We start from the raw sequence: 24,266 nt of genomic DNA on the forward strand, positions 1-24,266 counted from the left end.
GTTTGTTAGGATTGACCACTGAAGCCATTTGTAATCTCTGAGGAAGTGTTTTTGTTTTTTTTCAGGTTCCACTTTTTCTTTCTCGGCTGCGCCGGTGGCACGTGGAAATTCCTGGGCAGGGATCAAACCCGCCCCACGGTTGTGACCCGAGCTGCTGCGGTGACAGTGCTGGGTTCTTAACGGCTGCGCCATGAGGGAACACCTTAAGTTCGATTTCTTTTCTTTTCTTTCTTTCTTTCTTTTTTTTTTTTTCTGCTTTTTAGGGCCGCACATGTGGCATATGGAGGTTCCCAGGCTAGGGGTCCAATCGCCACAGCCACAGCAACGTGGGATCCGAGCCACATTTGCCACCAACACCACAGCTCCTGGCAACACTGGATCCTTAACCCACAGAGCGAGGCCAGGGACCGAACCTGCACCTCATGGTTCCTCGTCCGGTTCGTTAATGCTGAGCCACGACGGGAACCCCTTGAGTTCAATCTCCTAAAGTTATAGAGCCCTTCAGATCCCTTACTTGGTTTTAGCTCAAGTGTGGTTTCCACCCCTTCTAAACTTTCTCCGGACAGTTGGGCCCCCGCCCCGCGTCATTCCCCTGACCTCGGGAACGGGTCGCCCTCCTTCTCACTTCGGACCCTCACTGCACTTGTCTTATTTATTTTACTACCTACTAAAGCGCTGTTGAACTTGACACTCTCTACGGTGCCTTCTAGGACCCATTCCAGGTTGACGCCTATTATTTATTCACACCCGTAGTTCACAGCCTGATCCTGTCCCTCTTCTTCCGGCTGCTTTTGCAACACGGACGCGTGTGTCTGGATCTCGGCTTCTGTTCTCTCCTGAAGCGGGTACCGAAGCTCTCAGCCTCTCCATTACCAGCTCCCAGCTTGTCATGCCGTCTTTTCCCTGCTGTTGACGACTCCCTGGAGGCCAGCGGGTCTCTGCAGAATTAACTCTCCCTGCACCCCAGGGATGACGGAGGGCAGAGCCGTGCCCTCCCAGCGGAAAGGACCACAGACGCAGGGCCGAGGTGCAGAGCAGAGCCCGGGGACAGGCGGCGTGCCACGAGGGGAGCTCACCCGTCAGGGCGTGGCCGGACCGAGGGTGCCCTCCAGAACCTTCCCACCGGCAGGGGTCTGTAGACGGCCGCTTGGCAGGACCACCAAGGACGCGGCCCTGGTGCAGGATCCGAGGGCAGTGGAGGCGGAGGACCAGCTGCAGCCGTGCTGGTGGCGGAGGGGACACGCGGGGGACGGGGTAGCCCCTGAGGACGGGAGGTGGTGCGAGGAGGACCAGCTGGTGCAGCCGGAGCGTCGGGACAGGCGTCCCGCGAGCTGCAGAGCCAGCGGCCTCTGCCGCCCTGGGGCGGGGGGGTGGGGTGTGGGGGGGTCCCAGGTCCCAGGCTGCCCGAGGGCGCACCGCCTGCGTCTTCTGCAGCAGCAGGGTCACAGCCCCCCGGGCTCCCCACTGCAGGCCCAGGGCCACCACAGACGGGACGGAGACCCACCAGGGACCCGGGAAACAAAGCCGTGAACACAGACGCTGGGCGTGCCGGCTCTTTCTGGGATTTTTATTTCTTTAAAATAATTCATACAAATGGTTACAGTCACAAACATGATTTTAACCAAAATATTGCTAGCCTACCACATCAGCAGGACGGCTCCGCTCGGCGGGCGCGGGGCCCTGGCCCCCGGGGCAGAGGCGCACGCTCTGCCCGCCTGGCGGCGCCGCCTTCGTTTGGAACAAGGGGGTTCATGCCAAAATTAGGAAAGACAGCCTGGGTGTTGCTTTTCTAAATTATCCTAAAAATAAGACAAGCAGGTAGAAAAAACAATGCACTGTGTGGCGTAAAAAGAAAACCGGAGGGATTCATTGTCCTGAGAAGTTTGCCAACTGCCTGGTCCGGGGCGCGCGGCACTCACGGGGCGGCCTGGGCGGACGCCGGCGCTCCCGCGGGCGTCTCTGCCGACAGCTAAGCAAACAAATCCTTGTAATGTTCTAGAGACTGTGCACAGACGGGAACATTCATGACGGAATTAACTACGAACTGCTTTTGCTTAACAAGGACGCGAAGGACACAGGGCAGCGGCTGGCCCTCGGGACGGGACAACTACAGTGACGCGAGGAGGCCGGCGCCACCTCTCACCACCTGGAGCCCGGGCCATCTCTGGAGGCCGCGGCCGCCCGTCGGCGCTGCCCCTGCACACGCCTGTCCGAGGGCGCGGCCCCTTCGGCGCTTGCGGCGGCGGCGAGGCTTCGGAGCTCTGCCCGGGTTACAACTGGTCGCTTGCGTGGTCTCTATCCGCCTCGGGCTTGACGGTTTGGCCTGGAGAAGGCGCGTGGGGCGGGTGGGATACAGGGGGCAGGCCGTGGGACAGGGACATGGCGCTGGGGACAATGCCTTCGACTGCGGCTGGGATGCCACTGGGGGCCACGCCTACCACGCCCGGGGGGTACCTGCTGGGAGAGGAAGGGCCGCAGGTGAGGCCGGGGGCAGGGACCCTGGGCTGTGGGCCCAGCGGAGACGGCGGCAGAGGCAGGTGGCGGCCTTGAAGGCACCCCCGCCCTGCCCCCTCCACGCCCCCCGGGGAACGCCCCCCAGGGAGCTGGTCTTGTGGCCACCAGGCCCCGAAGGCTGCCCCCACGCGTGTCACCCCAACCGTCCAAGTCCAGGCCCCCGCCCACCGGGGGCTCACCTGTAGGCGGCCCCGTTGAGCTCGGGGTGCACCACGGCTGGGTCCACGCTGGCCCAGTGGGTGGCTGCTGCCAGGTGGTCCTTGTTCACACAGTTCTTCAGGCTGTCAGGGATCCGGCCTGGAGACGGCACAGACAGGGACAGTGCCCACGTCAGCTGCCCCCAGGGGGACCCCAGGAGCGTGGGGGCTCGTCGGTGGCATGGGCCACCCCCCTAGGAGCCACAGGGGCCCCGAGGAGCACTCCCGAGGCACTTTGGGATCCTGCCTGTCTGGGCAGCGTCACCCTTGTGGCCCGGGGCCCCTCAGCTCATCAGGGTCTCCGAGCCCATCTGACGGGCCCGGGCATCTCCCGGAGAAGCTGGCAGGGCCCAGCCCAAGAGGTTCACAAGCACAAACCGCTTTTTAAAAGGCGGAGAAAAGATACACGTGCAGAAAGCCCTGTGGGACAGTGAGTGTCACGAGCGTGACACCAGCACCTGGGGCTGTGCGTGTGCAGGGGTCCCCCATGGGGGCTGGTCTCTGCGCAGTGTCCCCGCCAGCGGAAGATGGAGGCGGCCCCCACGAGGGCCTCGGGCCCACCCGCCGCCGGCCGCCGCCCACCTGTGATGGCTCTCCGGATCTCGCGGGCCGCCTCCTCCCGCATCTCGATGGAGGCCTGCTCGCTGTACCAGGCTGCGTGCGGGGTGCAGATCAGGTTGGGAGCGTCCTTCAGGGGGCCCTGGCTAAAGCTACACAGCACGGGGCAGTCAGAGCGCCCAGGCGGGCAGAGGGTGCCCACCCCGCCCAGAGCTGGAGCTACCCTCCGTCTCCCCGGCCCCCATCAGGCGCAGGGACGCGAGCATCCTGGCCCCGCAGCCCCCGAGACTCGGCCAGGCCCTGGGAGGAAGGTCTGCCTGCCACGGGACCTCAGGCTGGGGGCGAGGCCTGAGTCCTCCCGGGCCCTCGGACCCTCGGCGGCCTGAGGCCAGGACTGGAGACCGTGCATGGGCAGTGGGGCCACCCCCCGCCCCCCCCGGCGCCGAGCAGCTCTGTGGCCAGCGTGGGGTGCGAGCCGGGGCAGGGGGGATCTCGGCGACGCCAGGGCGTCACGGGAAGCACCTGAAGGGCTCCGACTCGTGCACGTCCAGGGCCGCGCCGCGGATCCGCCCCTCCTTCAGCGCCTGGGCCAGCGCCTTCTCGTCCACCAGGCCGCCCCGGGCCGTGTTCACCAGGAAGGCCCCTTGTCTCATCTGGAAGACAGAGACCGTGTGACCTGAGGACCCTCCCCAGACCCAACTTCACCCCCAGACCAGCTGCTGCAGGGCTCGGCTGCTGCCCCTCGGTTCAGGTGGCTCTTCTCGTCCCTGTGGGCTCCCGCCCGTCCTGGCCTCACGCCACGGTCCCCGCTGCTGTCCCCCCAAGGCCCCAGCGGCTGCCTGGCCCTAGTCACTAGCCCCACTGTCCACGGGCAGACAGCACACACACCCGTCCCCACACACACACGTGCCCACAAGTGTCCGTAAGCACACCTGCACCAGGCAAGACCCCAGCACACGCCAACATCTGCACAACCTACACGCACAGAACGGCCGGCGCGTGAACAGTGTACACGCGCGGCCACACGCGCGCTCACACGTAAACACAGGACATGTGCACACACACGTGGGTGGGAGTCGTCACCCAAACTTCTCCACCGCACGCGGGTGCGCTGTGCCTGCAAACACGCGCTGTGCATACAGCCACCTGGAAGGCCCGGGGCCATCGGGTCAGGGAAGGAGGCCCCAGGATTCGGGGGGCCCGGTGGGGGCGGTGGCACCAGCAGACCGGCCACCAGAAGCCCGTCTGCCCCTGACCTCGTGCGCCCAGGCTGCACCCTCGCCCCGTGGCCGCCGCCCCGAGACCTGCTTGACGGTGAAGTCGTTGATGAGGTGGTGGTTGTGCTCGTTGAGGCCGCAGTGCAGGGTCACGCAGTCGCTGTGGAAGAGCAGGTCCTGCAGGGTGCTGACCCGCTGCAGCCCCAGCGCCCGCTCCGTGCCGTCCGCCAGGTAGGGGTCGTAGAAGAGCACGTTGAAGCCGAAGGCCTTGGCCCGCAGCGCCACCGCCTGCCCCACGCGACCTGGGGGGACAGGGTGTCACCGCAGCCCCGCCTCGGCTGTCCCGGCTCCCCAGGGCAGGGGCTCCACTCCCAGATGCAGAGGGCCACCGAGGCGGGCCAGGGGCTGCAGGCTCAGGACCGGCCCCGCGCCCTGGAGCCCGGGCCCCTGACCTCAGCTGCTGAGAAGGACACAGGGGCTCAGGGTCCCTCCTCCAGAAGGGACTCTGCCCTGGTGACCACGGGCTGCCACAGTGGAGGCAAAGCAGGGGACCTGGGCAGGCCAGGAGCCGGGAGGGGTGCCACGCCAGGGCTCTGCTCCTGGAGGACGCGCTGCCTCTCGGGCCACAGCAGCCCTCAGGGGACCGCTCTGCTCTGGGCAGCAGGGCACCTGGAAGCAGGCACTGGGCGTCCTGGGAGGGGTGGGGCGCGGGCCGGAGCAGAGGCTGGGGCTGCGGTGCCCAGCGCTAGTTTAGCACGGCCTCCGGGACCTCCCACTCGGCTGGCTGGTCACCTTTACTTTTCATTTTTTCTCTCTTTATGGCCACGCCCACAGGAGTGACCCAAGATGCTGCCGTGACAACGCTGGATTCTGAACCTGCTGCCCACGAGGGAACTCCTGCGGCTGGTCACCTTTGGACCGGGCACCGAGACCCCTGAGCAACACCGCCTGGGGGTGATGTGGCCCAAAGCCATTTGTCCAGGCAAACCGTCCCCCAACATGCCACGTGGGCCGGGCTGTCCCTGCTCTCACACCTCACAGGGCTTGGAGGTGGCAGGGCTGTGGGGCTCGTACCAGCCCCAGCGTCCGCGTGCGCACGCCTGGTGCATCAGGGAGCAGCGCTGGGGAGCGACACCGCGGCCCACAGGCAGCCAGGGCCCTGACCCCTGCACCAGCGCAGGCGCCTCTGCCCCCCACGCTCCCCTTGGCCACGGAAGGCGGTGCCGCGGTGGAGGGCCGGAGCCTGTGGGAAACCAGGAGGATGGGTGCCCGGGATCTGCGGGGAGGTGGCACAGAAGAGGGTGGACGGTGCCACGTGACCTCAAGCGCAGGCGCTCCTGCCCCTCAGGCCGCAGGCCCCTCCCTCCACACTGGCCCTCACCACCCGGCACCTCTGCCCCCAGCACGTCCCCACCCCCCGGTGTGCTGCCTGGCAGGAGGCCTGGGCTGGCCCAGGGCCGGGCCGGTGCCCCTTCAACATCTGTGTGCACGTGGCCACGCCTGCGCTTCCAGGTCAGACCTGCCCGCCCGCGCTGCCCCATCTGGAAACCATCTGGGGCGGGGGCACTTGGCCGCACAGCTGAGCCCCGGCCTCTGCCACAGGGGAGCCACACACGGGGCGTGAGGGGCGGGGGGGCGCACCTAATCCGATGATGCCCAAGGTCTCCCCGCGGATCCTGGCGGCCCCGGAAGCCACTTCTCGGATCTGCTCGACGCTCTGGACCCGCGTGCCCTCCCGCAGCGCCTGGTGCAGCCACGTGGTCCTGCGGTACAGGTTGAGGATGTGGCACATGGTCGAGTCAGCGGTCTCCTCCACGGACGCGGCTGGCACATTGCACACCGCGATGCCTGGGGACACGAGACACACGGGGGCGTCACTGGAGGCCACGTCCCCGGCAAGCCCCTGTCCGCACCGCCTGGGGTCCCGCGGGCGGACAGGCTGGGGAACAGGAGGCGGGACCGCACACGTCGCCATGGCAGCGGGGCCACCCTGAGGGAGGCTCTAGGCCCCCGGCAGCGCCCGGCATGTCCTCGCCCGCCAAGGCCGTGACTGGACCAGAACGTCATGGAGACGGAGCCGGAGACGGGACCGAGCGCGCCCCAGGCACGAAGACACTCGCGTGTGTCCCGGGTTACAACGTACCTCCTTTGCCCGACCCGACCCCCGTCTCCTCCGCCCCAGGGAGGTGGGCTGTGCAGACGGGGTGCACCACCCACACAGCTCGGCCTGAGGGATACCAGTGCCACCCGACGGGGCTGGCGTGGGGCCTGCGGCCCGCCTCCAACCAGGCAGGCTGCAGCCGGATCCGCCTCCTCCCGGTAAAACGGACGGACAAGACAGAAGGTGACGTGGTCTCGGTGAGGACAGAGCCTAAGGCTGCAGAGACCAGGGTCCGGGGCCGTCCTACCCAAGTCCCCGGCTGACTTGATGTCGATGTTGTCGAAGCCGCTGCCGATTCGGACGATGATGCGAAGGGCCTTGAACTTCTCCAGGTCCTCCCGGGTCAGGGTGATGGTGTGATACATGAGCGCGCCCACGGCCTCGTTCAGCACCTGCACAGGGACAGTGCGCTGAGCCGAGGCCGCCAGGGAGTCCGGCCGGGCCTGCGGGCGCTGCAGGCCCCCCGGGAGAGGCCGCCCAGAGCCCCCTCGAGAGGCCCGTGGGGCCCGCAGGGACGGCCCTGACTCGGCACAGGCTTCTCAAGGACACAGAGGGTCCATCGGCACAGGCAGCGCTCGGCACGCTGCCCTCTCCTCGGCCACCGGACTCCAGGCCAGAGCGGGTGGGAGCGGGGAGCACGGGGGCCCCAGGCAGCAAGACCACAGACCTGAAAGGCGGGCAGCACCTCGAGAGCTGCTTCCGGAAGGAGGCAGCCACGAGGCCGCAAGGCCACTTTGCGCTGCCCAGTCCCCATGCAGCGAACACCCCAGTGGGCGTGGCGCCCCTTTCCTTGTGTGGGGTGGGCAGTGTGGCCTTGTGGTGACCGTGCAGGAAGCCTGGCCTCCAGACGGCGCGGGGCGGCCCAGGGCGGTAGGTCACTCCTCTGGGAGGAGTGAGGAGCTGCCACGGCCCCTGCGCACCACCCACCGCGCCACGGACCTTGGGGGTCGCCTCCCTGAGAGGAGGGTTCCCGAGTGGGGCTGGGCTCTGTGCACCCAGGCCCAAGAGGCAGACCTTGCCAGCTGTGACCCCAGTGAGGCCCGGCTGCCTCTGTGTCCCTCGAGCACGGCCGGGGCTCCAGGCCTGAGGGAATCCACGGCCAGTGCAGGGCTCCGGGGCACCTGCCCAGGCAGGGTGCTGTGGTCTTGGGGGGCCACTCCAGGTGAAGCCCACTGGGCCCCCAAGAGTCTGGCTGGCACAGGGAAGAGGTCCCCCCTCAGTGCAGCCCAGAGCCAGTGCCAGCCTGCCTGTGTGTGGCACCCCTAGTTCCCAGGGGCATGCCCAGCTCCACATGGAACGGATGAGGGTGGTGCAGGTGCAGGAAGGTGGAGGCCATACTCCAGGGCAGCGAACAAAGCCCACGGGGTCCGCCAGGCCTCCCCGGGCCAACGGCCAAGGGTGCAGGGTAACCTGACCTCTGGGCCCAAGGGCAAGGGCTGCGGAGCCCGGGCCACCCAGCCAGACACTCCTGTGACCCAGGACAGGTCCCAGTTTACTCCCCCCGACAGGACAGTGTAATCAGGGACGTCTCTTGATACGTGAGACCCAGGAACCCGTGGCTGACATACCTGCTGCCCTCCCCTCCGGCCCGAGCTTCCTCTGCTGACCCTGGGCTCCCTGCAAGAGTGGCTGCTGGACACAAGGGCCCATGTGTGAGCCAAGGAAGCCGCGCGGACTGTGGCTGATGTGGGGGGGGGGGGTGTCACGTAGGACACTGAACCGGAGACGCAGCCTGCGGTGAGAGGGCCTGCCCCGGTTCCCCCGTCCACAGCAGCTCCGCCTCGTTCTGCCTGGACATATGGGCCCAGGATGCCCCTGCTGGTGGATGTGGCCGCAGTGGCCACACAGAAAGGACCAAGGCAGGGACAGTGGCAGTGGCTCTGGTTCCTGCTCTGAAGGCCTGATCTCGGCCCCCGGGGTGGGGGCGCCTATGAGCGCCTGGATCCCCGCCCCCGTCCTGAGGGCTCTCTGGACTGGACGGGCCGGGGCGGACCTGGAGGACCAGTGTGGGCGCCCAGCAGAGGCAGAGGGACTCACAGGAGCAGGTGGGGCGCGAGGGCAGGAGGCAGAGAAGGCGCTGGAGGTCGGCTGTGGGCGCGACGAGGGCCGCGGTGGGGAGGAGAGGGGAGGGGAGGGCTGCTAGGCAGGTGGGCAGGGAGCTGGGGGAGAGCTGGGTGTAGACAGATCTGCTGGTGTCCATGTCTGAGCCAGTGTGGGGAGGGGCGGCCCTGACTCTGGGGCAGATGGATTGGGGGGGGGGGGGGCTGGACGTGGACCCGGGCCTCGGGAAGGGCAGCTGGAGGTGTGCAGGCCCCTGGCTGCAACGGGGCAGCTTCTCCTGGGCCTTCCACCCCGGCGCCGTCTTCAGCGTTCAGACTGTGTCCCGGTGCCGAGGGTCCACGGGCCGTCTCCGGAGCGGGGGGCTCCTGCTGCTCCGCGCGGCTGCCCGCAGAGCGCTTATGTCCACTTCCTCTGGGTGGGAGGTGAGCCCTCAGGCTCTGGTCCTGCTGCCGCTCGCCCAGCGCGGTCCGCCCAGTGGCACTGACCCCCCGGCACCAGGCGACCCTGACCTCACACGCCTGTGCCACCTCGGCTTCTGCTCGCGCTTCTCGGCGTGACCTGCCAGCGAGCTTTCCTGGGTCAGTGACCGCTCATGCCTGGTCCCCGTTCTACTGAGCGTCTCTCCTCCCAGGAACGCGAGCCTCCCAGAGACCAGCGGCCACCCTGGAACAGCCACAGGCCGCCGCTGCTGCGGGCCGGCCTCCAGGGCCCCGGGCCGTGCTGGTTCCTCCCGTTCCCTCCCTGGTTGCAAAGTGGCTGCGATGTCCCCAGGCATGGCATCAGCCTCCCAGAGGCCACTCCCGTCACCCCCCACCAGCTGCATGGCCAGCTAGTGACTGACTGGGTGGGTAACCAGGCCTGCCCGACTGGGCGCTCAGAGCGGTGGCCTGAGGGGTACGCCCCTAGCAGCACTGGGCGGGCAGGCCAGGGAGTTGCTGCTGGGGGGCCCTCCTGGCCCGAGGCTCCCCTCCCCGTCACCTGCGTCACACAGGTCCCATGGGTGCTCACAGGTTCTCGGCTTCCTATCTTTCCAGGTGGGGGTGTTCCCAGAAAACCACCAGAGGCCCTGCTGCCGGGACAGCCCACCACGGCCCCGCTGCGCCCTGCTGTCTGTGAGGCCTGGGGGCGGGGACCGTGTCACCTGTGCCTGCCGGTGGCGTGGCGCTGCTGTGCCTCGCCCACTCCGGCCGGGACACGGTGGAGGAGTCAAGTTTGCCTCCGACCTGCCCGCGCTCAGCAGTTTTCCCTGCATTAATGCTTCTGCTGTGCGGCTGCTTCCGATGCTCTGTAATCCGGCGACCCCCTCGCCACGCGCTCCCTGCAGAACTGCTCACGGCGGGTTCCCTGTGGAGGCTCCAGGGCTCGCTGAGGGCCCTGTGTGCGACAGCGGGTCCAGCGTCCCCAGGCCGCGCGGCTCCCGGCCCTCGGCCGCTTCCTGTGTCCTCAGGGCCCCTGGAGCGGGCTGGCGGCCACCCCACCCACCGCTCGCGACAGCGCCTGTTCTGCGCTTTCCCGGGATCTGCTTTCATTCCTCATTTTTCCTTTTATTTCTTCCCTGAACTCAGCTCCTCCCTCCTGGACGGGGCGCTTCCCTCCGCCCAGGCCCTGTTTCGCATCCCCTCGCGGCCTCCCCGTCCCACGGCGCCCCTCCCCCAGGACCAGGGCGGAGGGCTGTCTCCCCCGGCAGCGCCCCCCAACTGGGCCGGCTTCTCTCGGAACCAGCGTTTCTGGACCCCAGGTCCCTTTCCACGGCTGCGTCCACCCCCTGGGCAGCGGACTTTCTCTAAGCAGCTTCACCGCTGAGGGCAGAAGGCCCTCCTCCACAGGCCGCGGGTGGCAGGTGGGCAGTCCTGCTCGGAAACCCCTTTCCCCAGAAGCTTCGGAGCGCCTAGCACGGGCTGGTCTGGTTCCCGTTCTCCAGCCCCGGTGTTGGTTAAATCCAGAACCTGGATGCAGGCCATCTCGTGGCCCCCAGCACCTGTTCTGGGTTCTGGGCAGGAGAGCAGGAGCTTCCGCTCAGCTCAGGAAGTTTCTTTCACATCGTGTTGATAAAGTGAGTCTCTCCTCCTCAGTACTTAGAGAACGTCTGACGTCCAACAAGCTGTGAGGAGGCAGAATTCCCTGGTCAGGTGTGACCCGTGCGACAAAGCCCGTAGCCAGGTGGTCCAGGGTCCCCACGTCAGCTCCACAGCCACAGGGTCCTGGGTTCCTGTCTTGCTGTCCTGTCATTTCCAACAGATGGCATCTTCCTCTCATGGTCCAGGTGGCTGCCCAGGCTCCAGCCATCACACCTGGTTTCCGGCCAGAAGAAAGAGGGAAGGCGGCTCTGCGTACGAAGCCCACTTCCCTCTCCCTGGGTGGACCTAAGTCACGTGGCCACAGCCGGAAGCACAGTTAGAAGGAAGTGCTTGTGCAGGGCCGTGGCTGCCCTGGCCCGCTGGGCACACACCCCGGGCAGGGGTCTGCGTCGCTCCACTTTCCTAGGCACTTCTTTCTCTTGACCGCACCCTCCACGCAGCCTACTCAAATTGCCGTTTTCTCTCCCATTCGTAATGCCTGAAAGCTCTTTGTAGCTCTCGCGTGGTTTCTTTCTTGCTGCGTCCTGCTGAGCACGTGATCAGGTGGCACTTCAGGACTAAGGACGCTAGTTTCACAGCTCCCACCCCCTTCTTCTGTCTGAATGGGAAAATTCCGTCCCCAGGACGCTTTTCCTACCTGTTCCTCTCTGGCGGGTGAGGCCTCAGCTGTGGCTTCCGGGGAGATGGGGGGCAAGGGCTGGGGGTGCCACCCACCTGCCCGGCAGGGCGAAGATGCCATCGCCGAGGGCCCCATGCTGCTCCTCCCCCAGGCGTCCCCTTACTGGCTTATCTGGGTTTTACATTAACTTGTCGCAGGAGTTTTAGTCAGTTAACGCTTTCAGAAGAAAATGTGTTGCCGTCTTAGTTGTCAAATTTACTGGCAAAACTTGTTTTCATGTTGCTTGTGATTTTTAAAAATTTCTTTTTCGTTCCCCATACTGATTTTTTAAGTATCTTTCTAGTTTGAACCAGTTTAAGATTCGTGAGAAGTTGCCCACAGAGAGGGTCCCGGCGTCCCCGGCCCAGCTACCGCGAGACGGGCTGTCGCCGCCCCTCCCCGCCCCGTCCTGGAGGCGGGACAGGATGATGCCATATGGGTGCCCCTGAGATGCGCTGCCCTCACCAGCTTCACCCGAGCAGGACTCCTCAGTGTCCCCGGGAGGCTGTCCATGAGGAAGAGCTGGCCGCGTGTGGCCAGGGCTCTGCGTGCCCCTGGCCAGCGTTCCCAGCACGCACGCTGCCGCAGTCCTCTTACCTACCAACCGTCTCTTCCACTGGCTTCGGCCCACGTCAGCCTTCAGCTCACAGGCTTTGCTCCCGGCCCATCCCATGCCCCCGGCCCCCGAGCTTTCCGCCAGGGCCTGGTTCCCCGCCGCGGCCCCAGCCCTCAGCCCTGCCTCTGTCCTGGGTCTCGGCTCTGGACGCCCCTCCCGCCCACAGACTCCCGACGGGCTGGTGCGCGGGCCGGGCAGCTGTCGCTCGCAACGGTGCTGTTTCAGATCTTCTCAAATCCTCCCCGAGTCTGCTGCCCCTTCCTGCTGCCCGTTCCTCCTGAGGGTCTCACGTGCTTTCTCAGGCCACGGCTGTGCCAGCAGCCACCCCACCGGCTCCCGTGGGTCCCCAGCAGCGCTGTCTCTGCGGGCTTTCGCTCAGTCCTCAGCCCCGCCGCCTGGCTGTCTTCGGCGAGTGATGGACGCTGCACTAGGAGACTGTTTCCACAAACAACCAGAGGCCCAGCCTGGGGCCTCTTCCTGTGGACAAGGCCTCCTGGTTTCTGCCAGCCGCCCGGAAGCAGGGCGACAGGTGGCCTGCAGCCCAAGAGCAAGGCTTCCCGCAGACGTCACTGGCTGGATGGGACACACGTGAGGGAGCGTCTGGCCCCAGGCTCTCCTTTCTCCAGGGGCCCCGCCCAGGGCGGGTCCAGCGGGGCTCCAACCTCGGCCCTGAAGCCACCTCTTCCAGCCCGGCAGACCCCCCCCGGTCCCGACGGGCAAGGCCGGTCCCCTCTGTGTCCTCAGAGACTCGGGGCAGAGGCGGTCCCGAAGGGCTCGGTCGGCGTGACCTCGAAGAGAAACCAGCTCCACGCACTTCCCGTCGGGGGGCTCCTGAGGTCTGAGGACACGCGTCCTAAGAGCTGCGTGGCGCAGGAGCAGGGCGTCCTGTGCCCACGGTGGGCCGGGGGGGTGCCACTGCACACCGCCAGCACCGTCCCCGCTGCCACGTCCCCCGGGGCCCCTTTCTGGGAGAGAACTGGTTACAGTGGAGGCGGCCCCGCCCCGCCTCCCGCCAGGGCAGGTGCGAGGACGAAGCCGCTCCTGTCCGCTCAGACGGGAGCCCGGGGCCGCCTGCCTCCTGTTGGCGCGGGAGCTGCCCCCCGCCCCCCCGCCCCGTACCTTCTCATGGATCTCCTGCGTGGACTGGGCGTCACAGAAGGCCACCGTGGCCACGTCCTTGAGGATGGGCATCTCCACGGTGCAGTCCCGGCCGTCTAGCAGCGCCACCAGGGGCCGGGGGTGCATGGGCCCGTTCATGATCGGAGGTCGGACGCCTGCAACGACAGAGCCAGACGCTCAGCCTCCTGCGGCAGCGCCGAGGGCCTCCAAGTCCACGTGCCCAGCCACCCCGCGTTTCATCCAAGTAAGTTAAAAGCCAAGGGGACAAACGAGCTTGCGTCCACTACAGCTCCCCGCTGCCTGCGTGGAGGGGGCAGTGGTGACCGTGCCTCCACAGGCAGGCCTCAGGGACAGAGCCCCAGGCAGCCCCACGCTCCAGCCAGCGTCCCGGCACCGCAGCAGGCAGACTGGGACGTGAGGGGCTTGGGGGGCGCGGTGCCGCAGAGGGGCAGCCCAGGCGCGGGCAGGGACCCCGGGCCAGCACCGTCTCCCCTTGGAGATTTGAGGGCGAAAGACAGCAGCACAAAGGCAGAAGAGGTTCACACACTGGGGAGCGGCCAGTAGCCCTCGGCGCCCCCGGACGAGATGGGCGAGACGTATTAACACCCACTCCTTCCACGCGAGCCCCGGCCAGGACCCGGGTCGAGACCCGAGACTCCACAGGTGACACACAGGACAGCAGCGGCCACGTCGGCCAGACCACGACCCCGCAGAGCACACCCAGGGGGCTGACCGCGACCCTCACGGCGGCACACGGGGTGCAGGATGAGAAGTGGGAGCGGTCGCCGCGACGCTGCACGGCCCCCGGCCTGCTGCCGCAGCCGCTGCCCCCAAGGGGAGCTGCTCACCCCGCCCGCAGAGGGCGAAGGTGCCAGGGCCCCCCCGCCCCGGGAGGCTCTTGGCGCCTCCCTGCCACGGCAAGCCGTACCCAGGCCCTCTCCACTGTGCGACACGCGCTCACAGCCAGGAGCCATGCGACGGCGCCTCTCTCTCCAGCCTCACTTGGAGAACAACGGCTTTTTACTTATTTTTTTTTTTTATCTTTTTAATTGTTTTTATTTAGCTTTTAAAAAAAATTTATTTTACCTTACTTTTTTCTTTTTGGGGCCACGCCTGCAGCATATGGAAGTTTCCAGGCCAGGGGCTGAACTTTCATTCTCAAGGACGTTGTGGCAGGTTCTTAACCTGCTGAGCCTCTGTGGGAGCTCCACCTTTTATTACTTATTTGGCTATGCCCACAAGAGTACAGAAGTTCCCGGGCCAGGGATCCAACTCTTACCATAGCCGTGACGATAATGGATCCTCAGCCCCCTGAGCCACCAGGGAACTCCCCACCTTTCCCTTAAAATGTTACTTATCTGAGGCGTGGTAAACACCTGCTCCCAGCCTCGCTCAGCTTTCCTCTTAGCACAGGGATCCGCCATCACGAGAACCAAGCCCTGAGCATCCACGACGGGTTCTCAGCCGTGACGTGGTTGCAGAGCCGTGTGCCGAGACCACCGTGGAGGGGGGCCGGGTGCGGGCAGACGGGAACCCCCGAGGGAGGACCCCGTGACCGACGGGACGGCCCCTGACGTGGTGTCAGGCCTCGGGACCCCACGGCTGGGGCCGGGCCAGCTCTTGGGTCTCAGCAACGACAGCCTGACCCACAGTGAGGCCGCAGGACCGTCCAGAAGAAAGCCCGTGCCAGCGGCCTGGCTGAGCTGCGGCCCCCCCGGGGATGCTCCACAGAAACAGACCCCAGCTGCCTGCCCCCGGGCACCTCCAGAAACGCAGCAGCGGGCCCCACGGCGGGGCGACCCTGTCCTGACCCGCGCGGGGCACCGGCCGGCTGCGGGCGGTTTGGCGCTCCAGAGCCCCCACCAACCTGACATCTCTTAATACAGGCTCGGCTTCCTCGACCATGAATTCCGCTTTTCAAAGCGTCTATCTTCAGAATCCCCTGCAGAACCGCGTCCTGTCACTGGATGCTCATCCCGCGTCTTTAATTGTCTCGAACCAAAGCTCCTAGGCTCCCGTCCACAGCGGCCACCGAGCCTGCGCCGGGTCAAAGTCTGACTACAAATTAAACACAAGAGACACGTTAAACTCCACGGAGCGTCGGCTGGCACGCACGAGCTGCAGGAGGTCCTCGGGGGGGAGCCTGCCCTGCACCCTCGATCCCACCACCTGGAACGGGGCCGGCCAGCGTGGGAGCGATGCGGACGCCCGAGGCTCACCCTGAGGGTCACCTCCATGCGCCCAGGCCCCCACCCCGAAGCCCCAGTGCGCACGAGCTGCTGTGCTAGGAGGCGTGGAGAGGTGGGCGCAGGGAGCGGGTCTGTGGCCGGTTCCAGAGGCTTCTATCTCACGCGGCCGGTCGCTTCCTGGGCCCTGAGATGGGGTCTGGGGAGCGGGCTTCCCACGAGGGCTGATGCGGACACTGCCTCCTGCACCCCCCGCAGGCCCGACGTGCGCACAGTCCTCCTACCAGCGTGGCCTGCGGCCTGACAGGGCACATGCGTAGGTCACATGGCCGGCAGGGACACGGGATGAGGGGCTCGGGGCCGGAGTGCACAGGGAGCGCGTCCCGGCCTCCGAAGGCCCCTGCGCCGTCTCAGCCTGAGCCCCCCACGGGCCGAGCCCGACCCCAAGCCCGGGGGCCCCGCGGACCGGCCCCGCACCACCGCAAGCCCAGGGCCTACGCCGCCTCCTGACAGCCTGGCCTGGGTTTCCAGCCCCCGCTCCCCAGGGCTGCGTCGCTGCCTTCGTCCTCGCAGGGCGGCCTCACAACCCCCGTGGCGCAGGCCCCCTGAACCCACACAACCCTCGCTGGGGGCTCCTCGTCCCAAGGGTGGCCGCACCCTCAGGAAACGCACAACGCGGGAAGTCACGACGGGCCCACACCGCAGACAGCAGGTGCTCCTGGGGGTCAAGCAGTCCCTGAAGAAAGAACGTCCTGAGTCACAGAACAGCGGGTGCCATCCTGCACCCCACAGACCCTCCAGGGAGCCTTGGGGGCTGTCCTGGCAGCCCACCTCACCTCTGCCCTGCTCTTCACCAGAGGGTGTGGGCACAGCGGTGCGTGGGGGGGGGGGGGTCCCCGGGCCAGAGAGCATGCCAGCTGCCAGCACACTGGCCTTGCCCAGGGCCTCGGCTGGCTGGACACGGCTCCCCTGGGGCCAGCCTCTCCTGCTTCCCAGGCCTCGGTCCCGGATCGCAGTGCAGCCAGGTGGGTGGTGGCGCTGCAAGTGGGCTCCAACCCATGGCTGACTGGGCAGAGGCAGGAGAGTGCCACGGACAGGGCCCCCAAAACAGACAACCGCGCCTCGCGAACCCCGCTGTCTCAGCCCTGCTTTCAAAGTCAGCCACAAACTTATTCCAAGTTGGGCAGTAAGTCCAGCTTCCTGCGCGAGGATTCAGTGTGTGCAGATGCTGGACGCTTGGGGGGAGGGGCAGTGTGTGCAGCTGCTGGACACTCGGGGGGGGGTTGGTGTGTGCAGGTGCCGGACACTCGGGGGGGGGGTGTCGGTGTGTGCAGGTGCCGGACACTCGGGGGGGTGGGCAGTGTGAGCAGGTGCCAGATACTTGTGGGGAGGGGCAGTGTGTGTAGGTGCTGGACACTTGGGGGGGGGGCAGTGTGTGCAGGTGCCAGACACTTGGGGCGGTGGGCAGTGTGTGCAGGTGCCGGACACCCGGGGTGGGGGGGTGTCAGTGTGCGCAGGTGCCGGACACTCGGGGGGGTGGGCAGTGTGTGCAGGTGCCGGACACTCGGGGGGGTGGGCAGTGTGTGCAGGTGCCGGACACCTGGGGTGGGGAGGGGTCGGTGTATGCAGGTGCCAGACACTCGGGGGGGGGGGGGTCGGTGTGTGCAGGTGCCGGACACTCAGGGGGGTCAGTGTGTGCAGGTGCTGGACACTTGGGGGGAGCAGTGTGCGCAGGTGCCGGACACTCGGGGGGGGGGGGGGGTGGGCAGTGTGTGCAGGTGCCGGATACGGGGGAGGGGAGGTGTCAGTGTTTGCAGGTGCCGGACACCCGGGGTGGGGAGGGGTCAGTGTGTGCAGGTGCCCGACACTCAGGGGGTGTCATAACCAGGCGTCTGGCGACGAGGCTTTCTTCAGTTTTCTCCCTAAATCCTGGAGCAACCAGGGTGGGGTGCGGCCGAGAACAAGGGGGGTGTTTCCAGCCAGGCCTTCCACGGTCACCTGTGCTCCCGCCCATCAGAGGAGCACCTGCACACCCGCAACACACCTGACGTCCACAACACGTCCCTGCACCCCCAGGGCCCAGGCTCCGTGTCCCAGCGGCGCCATAAGGTGGGCGCTCAAGGCACATCCAGCAGGCAGCCACCCCAGGGCCCTGCCCAGAACTCCAGGACGGGTGCTGGTGCCCTTAAGCACAGCAAAGAGCAGCGGGGGTGGGGGGGGGACAGAGGAGACGAGCGGGGACAGAAGGGGACAGGAGGGAACGAGGGGCAGAGGAGACAGGAAGGGACAAGACAGGGTGGGGAAGGAGAGATAGAGGGACAGAGGGGGATGGGAGGGACGGAAGGGGACAAAGGAGACAAGGGACAGGGGAGACAGGAGGTGCTAAGAGGACAGAGGAACAGGAGGGGACCAAAGGGGAGGACTTCAGCTGTGACAGGACATCACACCAAGGGAAGATCACACAAGGCGAGCTGGGTCTGGGCGCGGACACTCTCGCGCCATCTGCGTGATCTTCCGAGAGTCCGGACCCGGCCTGAAATAATCCCTTACTTCACAGAAGGGGGGTGGGGAGGGGCCGCAGCCCCAGAGGACAGCCTCCCCTGGGTGCCCAGAGCCGGAGCGCGCCCACTCCCCTCTGCGCCCCGCGGTCCCCCTGCCTGGCGGCCCCGCCCAAGGCACCCCAGCATGTGGCTGCTCTTGGAGGGCCCAGGGGCTGCAGCTGGCACACTCTGGGGTCCCCTGAGTCGCTGAGGCCTTAGACCAGTCTCGGGAGGTTCCTGGCACCCAGGTCTGCAGGAGGCCCAGGGGTCCCGAGACCCCGGCCCTGGGCCACGCCACGCCCTGAGCGTCCCCGACTGGCTCACGCCTCCACCTGCAGCGCTACCCATGAGTATCTCAAACTCAAGGCACCGGTCCGTGCACAACCCGCTTCCCTCCAGCCCCAGTTACTGCCCCCAACCCACACCCCGACGGGACAGCCACCGACAGGGTCTCTCACCCTCCGTCCGGTTCAACAGCCCGTCTCCCTGGACCCATGTGCCCCTCACTCCACCGGCCTCGGCCCGCACCCTGCAGCCCTGGTCCCTGTAGCGGGAGCCCAGCGCACACACAGCCCTCGGCACCCTCTGCCCCTGCGGCCTGTCCCTCCTTCTACGTGGGGCAGGCCCCTTGGCAGGGATGGGTCCTTCACCTGACTGCCAGTCAAGACCTCCCGAAAGCCACCCCCAAGGCAGGGCTCTGACAACCAGGGGGCGCCCACCCACCTGCCCCGTGTCATTGGGGACCCGCACCCCAGCTGGCTCTGAACCTGTCACCTGCCTAAAGAACCACACCTCCCCAGCTCGACCCCCAGCACAGGGCAGGCTCTGGCTGGGCGGGTGCTGAGCCCCTGCGGCAAAAGCCAGGGAGCTCTGGCGGGCGCTGCGGGGGCCCCTGGGCAGAGCACAGCGGAGAACCTGCGGCAGGACCGCCCCCCACTTGGCCTCGCACCTGCCAGGGTCCTGCACGCGTCGGAAACCAAGGGTGCCCGGACCCATGGGGGATAAAACCTGTGAAAAAAGGTGTGGACGTGTCACCAAGGCTCTTCCCCAGGCCTGTTCACCCCTGGCCCCGTTCTCACCCGTGCACACGTGTGCGGCGGGGTCCTGCTGGGATGCCCAGCAGCCCAAAAATGAGAACTTCGTCCTTGTGGAGAGGACGCACGCTTGTCACGGCTTGACCTGGGACTTAGGGACCGTCACCTTCCTGCCTTCCACGAGGCACGTTTCACAGCAGCTGCAGCGAGACTCACGGGGGCCACCCCCTCCAGGGCCCAGGGGCGCTGCTCAACTCAGAAGTCGCAGGCTCAGAAAGACCTGGGTAGCCACGGCCAGCCCGCCGGAGCCCGAGGAGGGCCCACAGGGCCCCCTTCAGGGTGGCAGCGCCGGGCCCCACCTCACCCCCCAGCTGGCCCCGGTAGGATTTCTTCTGAGCCACCCCAGGCTCTGGGACTGTCGGGGGGCAGGAGAGACCACCTGCCAGGGCAGCACGGGCAGAAACCACGCAGCGGACAAGAGGGCCATGCCAGTGAGTGGTCTGCGGCTGAGCCTCGGGAGGACACGGTCTGCGGCGTGGGGCCCCCCCGGGGGCAGAGGGAAGCGCAGTGCGGATCGCCCCCCACCCGACGGACGTGCCCCCCGGGCTCTGAGCCCTGCGCCCACGCCACCAGCGGGGGAAACTAGGAGTCTTCTAGAAGGAGCGTTCCCACAGGACAAAAAGCCTCAGACACAGCTGCCTCTGCCCGGAGCCAGGGACCAGCACTAGGCTCTCCCGGGAAGGGGCTCTGGGGGCAAATCTCTCAGTCCCACGGCAGGCAAGGCCCCAGGGCGCTGACACAGGACGGCCAGGGGAGGGGGCAAACCATCAGAGAGAAAAGCCCCATCGTGGCCCCAGTGCCTTCGCGCGGCCAGCTGCCCAAAGAAGCCCCCGCCAAGCGACAGCTGCTGCTGGCCGACCCCAAGGGCCCTGCTGGGGCGGAGAGGAGCTCAGCTCGGCCGGGCCCTCCATGCAGCCGCTCATCAGAAAATCACCCTCCCCGCTGCAGGCACAGGGGTGGCTCCAGCCTCTCGGACCAGGGGCTGAGTAGGGGCTGCCCACAGAACCAGGCACCCCCTCCTGAGTGTCCTGAGGCTGAAGAGGCGGGAAGGGGAACCCCGCACGCAGCTGGGAGGGAGGAAGGTCCAGCTGCCCAGACACCGCGGCCCAGCCGCCCCTGCTCCCTGGAGCAGGAGAATGAAGGGTGCACGTGCCTGCCGGGGGACAGACACAGCCCAGCCTTCCCAAGCAGCGACGCCCCAACCAAAACACGTGCACGCCCAGAGACCACGGTAAAACCCAGCCTGTGGACAGACAGACCGCCTGCAGGAAGGGCGGCCCCAGACCGAGGCGGCCCCAGCCAGAGACGCCACCGCGACGAGGGCCGGCAGGACCCACACAGCTGACATTCTGGGACAGGAAGGACAATGACGCCGAGCCCACGCAGCTACAGCAGAGGCGCTGCCCCCGGCCCTGCCCTGTCCTCTGCTCCATGGGCCTGGTCCCAGCCCTGTCCTTGGCCCCTGGCCCTTCCCCCAGCCGTGTCCCTCCCTGCCCCCAAGTCCCCAGTCCCGGCTCTGCCCCTGGCACGGGCCCTGCCCCTGGCACGGGCCCACTCATGTGACCCCACGTCTCACACTGCCGGCCCACTTTAGAGATACATACAGACGGTCCCATAAAGGGCCCAAGATTATGCCCCAGTCACCAGGGCTCAGCCAGGGCCCCCGGAGGCAGGTCTGTGCTCCTGCCTGCTGTGGTCACTCCTCCAGAGGCTCACAAGAGTGGACAGGCTGCACTGACCCACAGGGCACCCCCAAACGTTCACGCTGCTGAGAAGCGGCTTCCTCCTTAGTGTTTGCCTGCATATGTTTTCAGGCAAATGAAACTGCGACCTGTGCAGAGGGAGAAGGAGGGAGCTGGGGGGGGACGCCTCCATGGATGTGACGGTGGTCCAGGCTCTGGGCCCCCATCTGCAACCCGACTCTCCAGCCACCCCGAGAAGAGAGAGAAGCAGGAGCTGGATGAGGGGCTCACCTCGGTCTCCTCAACTCAGAGCACCCGGAAGCGAACCCATCCCATCCCGCTTCTCGAGGGTGATGGCTCCTAACCAATCACAGAGAAGAGCATCACCAGAAAGGGGGCTGCCCCAGCCAAGTTCCGGCTGCCTGCTTAAAGGCCCTCCCTCTGCAAGCCCAGGGGCGCGCCTTCCCTAGCCTGCAGGTTGGCACCAGCTAGAGAAAGCTCCGCCCAAAGCTCAGGGGCCATGCTAGTTCCCCCCCCCAACCTGGTCCGCGATCCCTGATCTATAGGCTCCAGTGGCTGGGCGGCAGGAGAGGACGGAAGAAGCTGCGGGTGGCGCCTCTCCCGCCACCCCAATCACAAGGAGGCCCTAGGCCAGCTACTGGAAGCCAGGAGGAGCAGGGACTGTGCAAGGTGGCAGGACAGGTGGGCACGACGCGGCGGAAGTGGCCGGATAGGGATGTAGACAGCGGCCAGCAAACCAACACCACCCCGGGGGGGCCCCCCACCCGGCCTTCCCCGGCCAGCCCCAGGCTCAGGGCCCCAGTGCTGCCGGGGGCACGGATGGTGCCTGCTCCTGTCACTTCTCAAAACAAGAGCGGCATAAGGTGCCTGGGGACAAACAGAAGCGGGTCACACCACTCTAGGTACTCAGGTGGAAACAGACAGGCTCAGAGAAGGAGGCGGGCGCCCTGCTGCCACCTCCGCCTGGTGAGCGGGAAGGGCGCCGCCTCGGCAGACGCAGCACTTCGGACGTTTCATAAGCCGGTGGGGATCGAAAGGGCGAGCAAAGCGTGAGGGAAGACACCGCGCCGCGGATTCGCGGAGGGCCGCTTCGGCTCCGCAGTCCGGCCACGAGCGACGCCGGGTCCCCGATCGGCGCGCCAGACCGCTCCGCAGGGCCCCACCAGCAAGGGCTGCGCCAGCCTGGCGGGGCCTGCACCCTGGGTGCGGGGGTCCCAGGGCCCCCGCGCCCCTTTGTGTCACCTGCGCAGGCGGGTCGGGCGGCGGCGCACGCGCACTCGCACGCAGCAGCACGCGCACGCGCGCGGCGCTCCCGGGCCCCGCCCCCGGCCGGAGGCGCGCCGGCGCCGGCGCGCACGCGCACTCGCACACAAAGCCGGGCCCGCGCCCGCCCCGCCCGCCCCCGCGGCCCCGCCCCGCCCCGCCCCCGCGGCCGGAAATGCGCGCGCGCGGCCTTACCGAGCGGCAGGCCCTTGTTGAGCAAGTGCGAGCTGCCCATTGAAAGGCGCGGGCGGCCGCGGGCTCCGACGAGTCCGGCGCGCTCCGCCGCGAGCCCGGCGCGTGGGGCGGCCTGGGCGCCGTCCGCTGCTCCACCCGCTCGCCTGCGCCGGGCGCCGCCGTGCCGAGCCGCCGCGCCGCGCCAGCAGCCGCTCCACCGGGCGGGGACAGGGCGCGCGCGCGGGCGGGGCTTCCGGCGCGGCGGCCTCCTGTTTCCAGGCGCGGGCGCCGCGCAGGACCACGCGGACGGCTGCAGGCCGCGCCCGCCCGCCCCGCCCGCCGCGCCCGCCGCGCCCGGCCTGCGGGCTCCCCCGCCCCCGCCGGCCGCGCCGCCCCGCACCCGCACATGCACCTGCCCAGCACATGCAGACTCACTTGCTGAGAAGCCCCAAGGCCCCGCCTGCCCGCACACGCACCTGCCCCGAACCCTCCAGATCCCACCTGCCCCCACGTTCACCAGCCCTGAACCTGCCAGGCCCCACCTGCTTGTAATCCACTGGGCCTTGACTGATGGGCTGAACTTGCTGTCATCCGCACCCTCGGGGCCGCACCGGTCTCGCACCTTCCTGCTGGCGGCTGGGCGAGCGAATGCGCTTCTGGGTACCGGTGGTTTGAATGTCCTTTGGACTCCTGGCGGCTGCAAGGTCGTGGGAGGCAGCGGCACAAACGCGGGAGGGTTTCTCTGGGAAACCCTGGCCTTGTGCTTGGGTTCCAGGGACCGAGGAGGGCGTGTCTGGGCGGAGCAGCCTGGACAGGAGTCCCCAGGACAGCTGCTCGAAGCCAAGGGCAGGGACTTGCCTAGGTCTGGGGTGGGGGTGGGGGTGGGGTCCCTGGGAAGCAGCCAGATGTGGCTGAAGCAGGTGTCAGGGTGAGCACCGCCTCAGCCCCAGAGAGAGCACCTGGGCTTAGTTCCAGAGTCCAGAGGGGACCTGCCACCCAAGGGTCATGGGGGCTTTCAGGGTGGGAGCTAACCAGGTCTCCCGGGTGAGGTTACGGGGGCAGGGCCCAGGAGACTCTGGAGACCTTTCTCCCCAGACCCACACTGTCCTGGGAGTTGCGTTGCTACGAGGTGGCCATGAGGATGGGCGGTATAACTCTCTTCCCAGGTAAAAAGATTTTTTTTTTTTTTTAGGGCCACACCCAAAGCACATGGCAGTTCCCAGGCTACGAGTCAAATCAGAGCTGCAGCTGCCAGCCTGCACCACAGCCACAGCAACGCAAGATCCTAGCGGCATCTGTGACCTACACCGCAGCTTGATCGGAAGCCAGATCCTTAATCCACGGAGCGAGGCCAGGGATCAAACCTGCATCTTCATGGCTGTTAGTCGGGTTCTTAACCTACTGAGCCACAACGGGAACTCCAAAAATCACTTCCTTAAAAGGCAACAGCCGTGACCAGCACTCAAGTGTTGGTACAGTTGATGAAACATGATGGGCCATCCTGAAACCAACCCTGTTGTCTATACATCTTTAAAGTCCATAAATCAGAGAAGTGTGAGTGGACGCAAGAAAGCGTGACGAGAACTGGGTGTCTGTCTGTAAAACAGATGCTTGTAACCTCTCTGAAGATATGTTATGCCTCTATGAAAACACCTCCTAAACTGGATTAACTAGGACATGTGGGGAAATGAGAAAATAGGATGTGGTTGATCATTCAGCAAATCTCTTCGAGAACTTTCCTAATCGCAGACACCAAACGCGTCTTGGAGGGAAGATCAGAATTCCAGACCTGGCGCCTGTCTTGTGCACACACCCCGCCCGTTGTCTCACTCCGCGTGGTCCAGGGCAGGATCCCGGATGTGGTCTGGCCCGCCTCCGCCAGCTCTTCCTGTCCTGTCTTGGCACCTCCCGGCCTGAGACCCAAGGTGTCCCTTGATACCTGTTCTGGTACCATCCCGGGCCCTTGGCCTTCTTAACCCATAGAAATTGGAAAGTGGCCGGACAGGTGAACTCCGGCAAGGCTTTCCTGGCGCCCCGGTTGCAGCACGGGCCGGGGTGGGCAGCAGACCACAGTTCCCTTGCTTGTTCGCCCACGGGGCCAGGGGGCGGGGGGGGGGGGCGGGCTGA

The 24,266-nt window shown here is 66.8% G+C and overlaps 1 protein-coding gene and 1 long non-coding RNA gene across 47 annotated transcripts; one reads left to right on the forward strand and one right to left on the reverse strand.

The window, feature by feature from the left end:
• The first annotated feature begins 331 nt into the window (after nt 1–331).
• Nucleotides 332–1,046, forward strand: LOC146400273 (uncharacterized). Its single transcript, XR_014812029.1, has 3 exons — nt 332–437; nt 754–845; nt 968–1,046. It is a non-coding gene; the product is annotated as an uncharacterized LOC146400273 (long non-coding RNA).
• A 500-nt stretch (nt 1,047–1,546) lies between these two features.
• On the reverse strand, nt 1,547–22,789 carry CTBP1 (C-terminal binding protein 1). Of its 46 annotated transcripts, none has more exons than XM_084971171.1 (13): nt 21,660–21,981; nt 20,604–20,830; nt 18,855–18,913; nt 16,023–16,101; nt 15,047–15,237; nt 13,180–13,334; nt 6,895–7,039; nt 6,128–6,334; nt 4,574–4,788; nt 3,792–3,922; nt 3,294–3,421; nt 2,694–2,811; nt 1,547–2,457 (listed from the first exon to the last, which is right to left on the reverse strand). In XM_084971171.1, exons 5-13 carry the CDS (start codon nt 15,051–15,053, stop codon nt 2,271–2,273), a joined length of 1,293 nt encoding a protein of 430 aa, XP_084827297.1. In that variant the 5' UTR covers nt 15,054–15,237; nt 16,023–16,101; nt 18,855–18,913; nt 20,604–20,830; nt 21,660–21,981; the 3' UTR covers nt 1,547–2,270. The 46 variants fall into 46 exon arrangements, with proteins under 46 accessions (XP_084827297.1, XP_084827305.1, XP_084827298.1 ...); XM_084971179.1 differs by lacking the exon at nt 21,660–21,981 and adding an exon at nt 20,973–21,009 and having other exon boundaries at nt 16,038–16,101; XM_084971172.1 differs by lacking the exon at nt 21,660–21,981 and adding an exon at nt 20,973–21,009.
• Between the last annotated feature and the right edge of the window lie 1,477 nt (nt 22,790–24,266).

Source organism: Sus scrofa, chromosome 8 (assembly GCF_054392235.1).
Source record: "Sus scrofa isolate SSC_HxYL_T2T_F1_AM1 chromosome 8, Sscrofa_HxYL_maternal_Yorkshire_Landrace_v2.0, whole genome shotgun sequence".
In the NCBI taxonomy this organism is placed as follows: Eukaryota; Metazoa; Chordata; class Mammalia; order Artiodactyla; family Suidae; genus Sus; species Sus scrofa.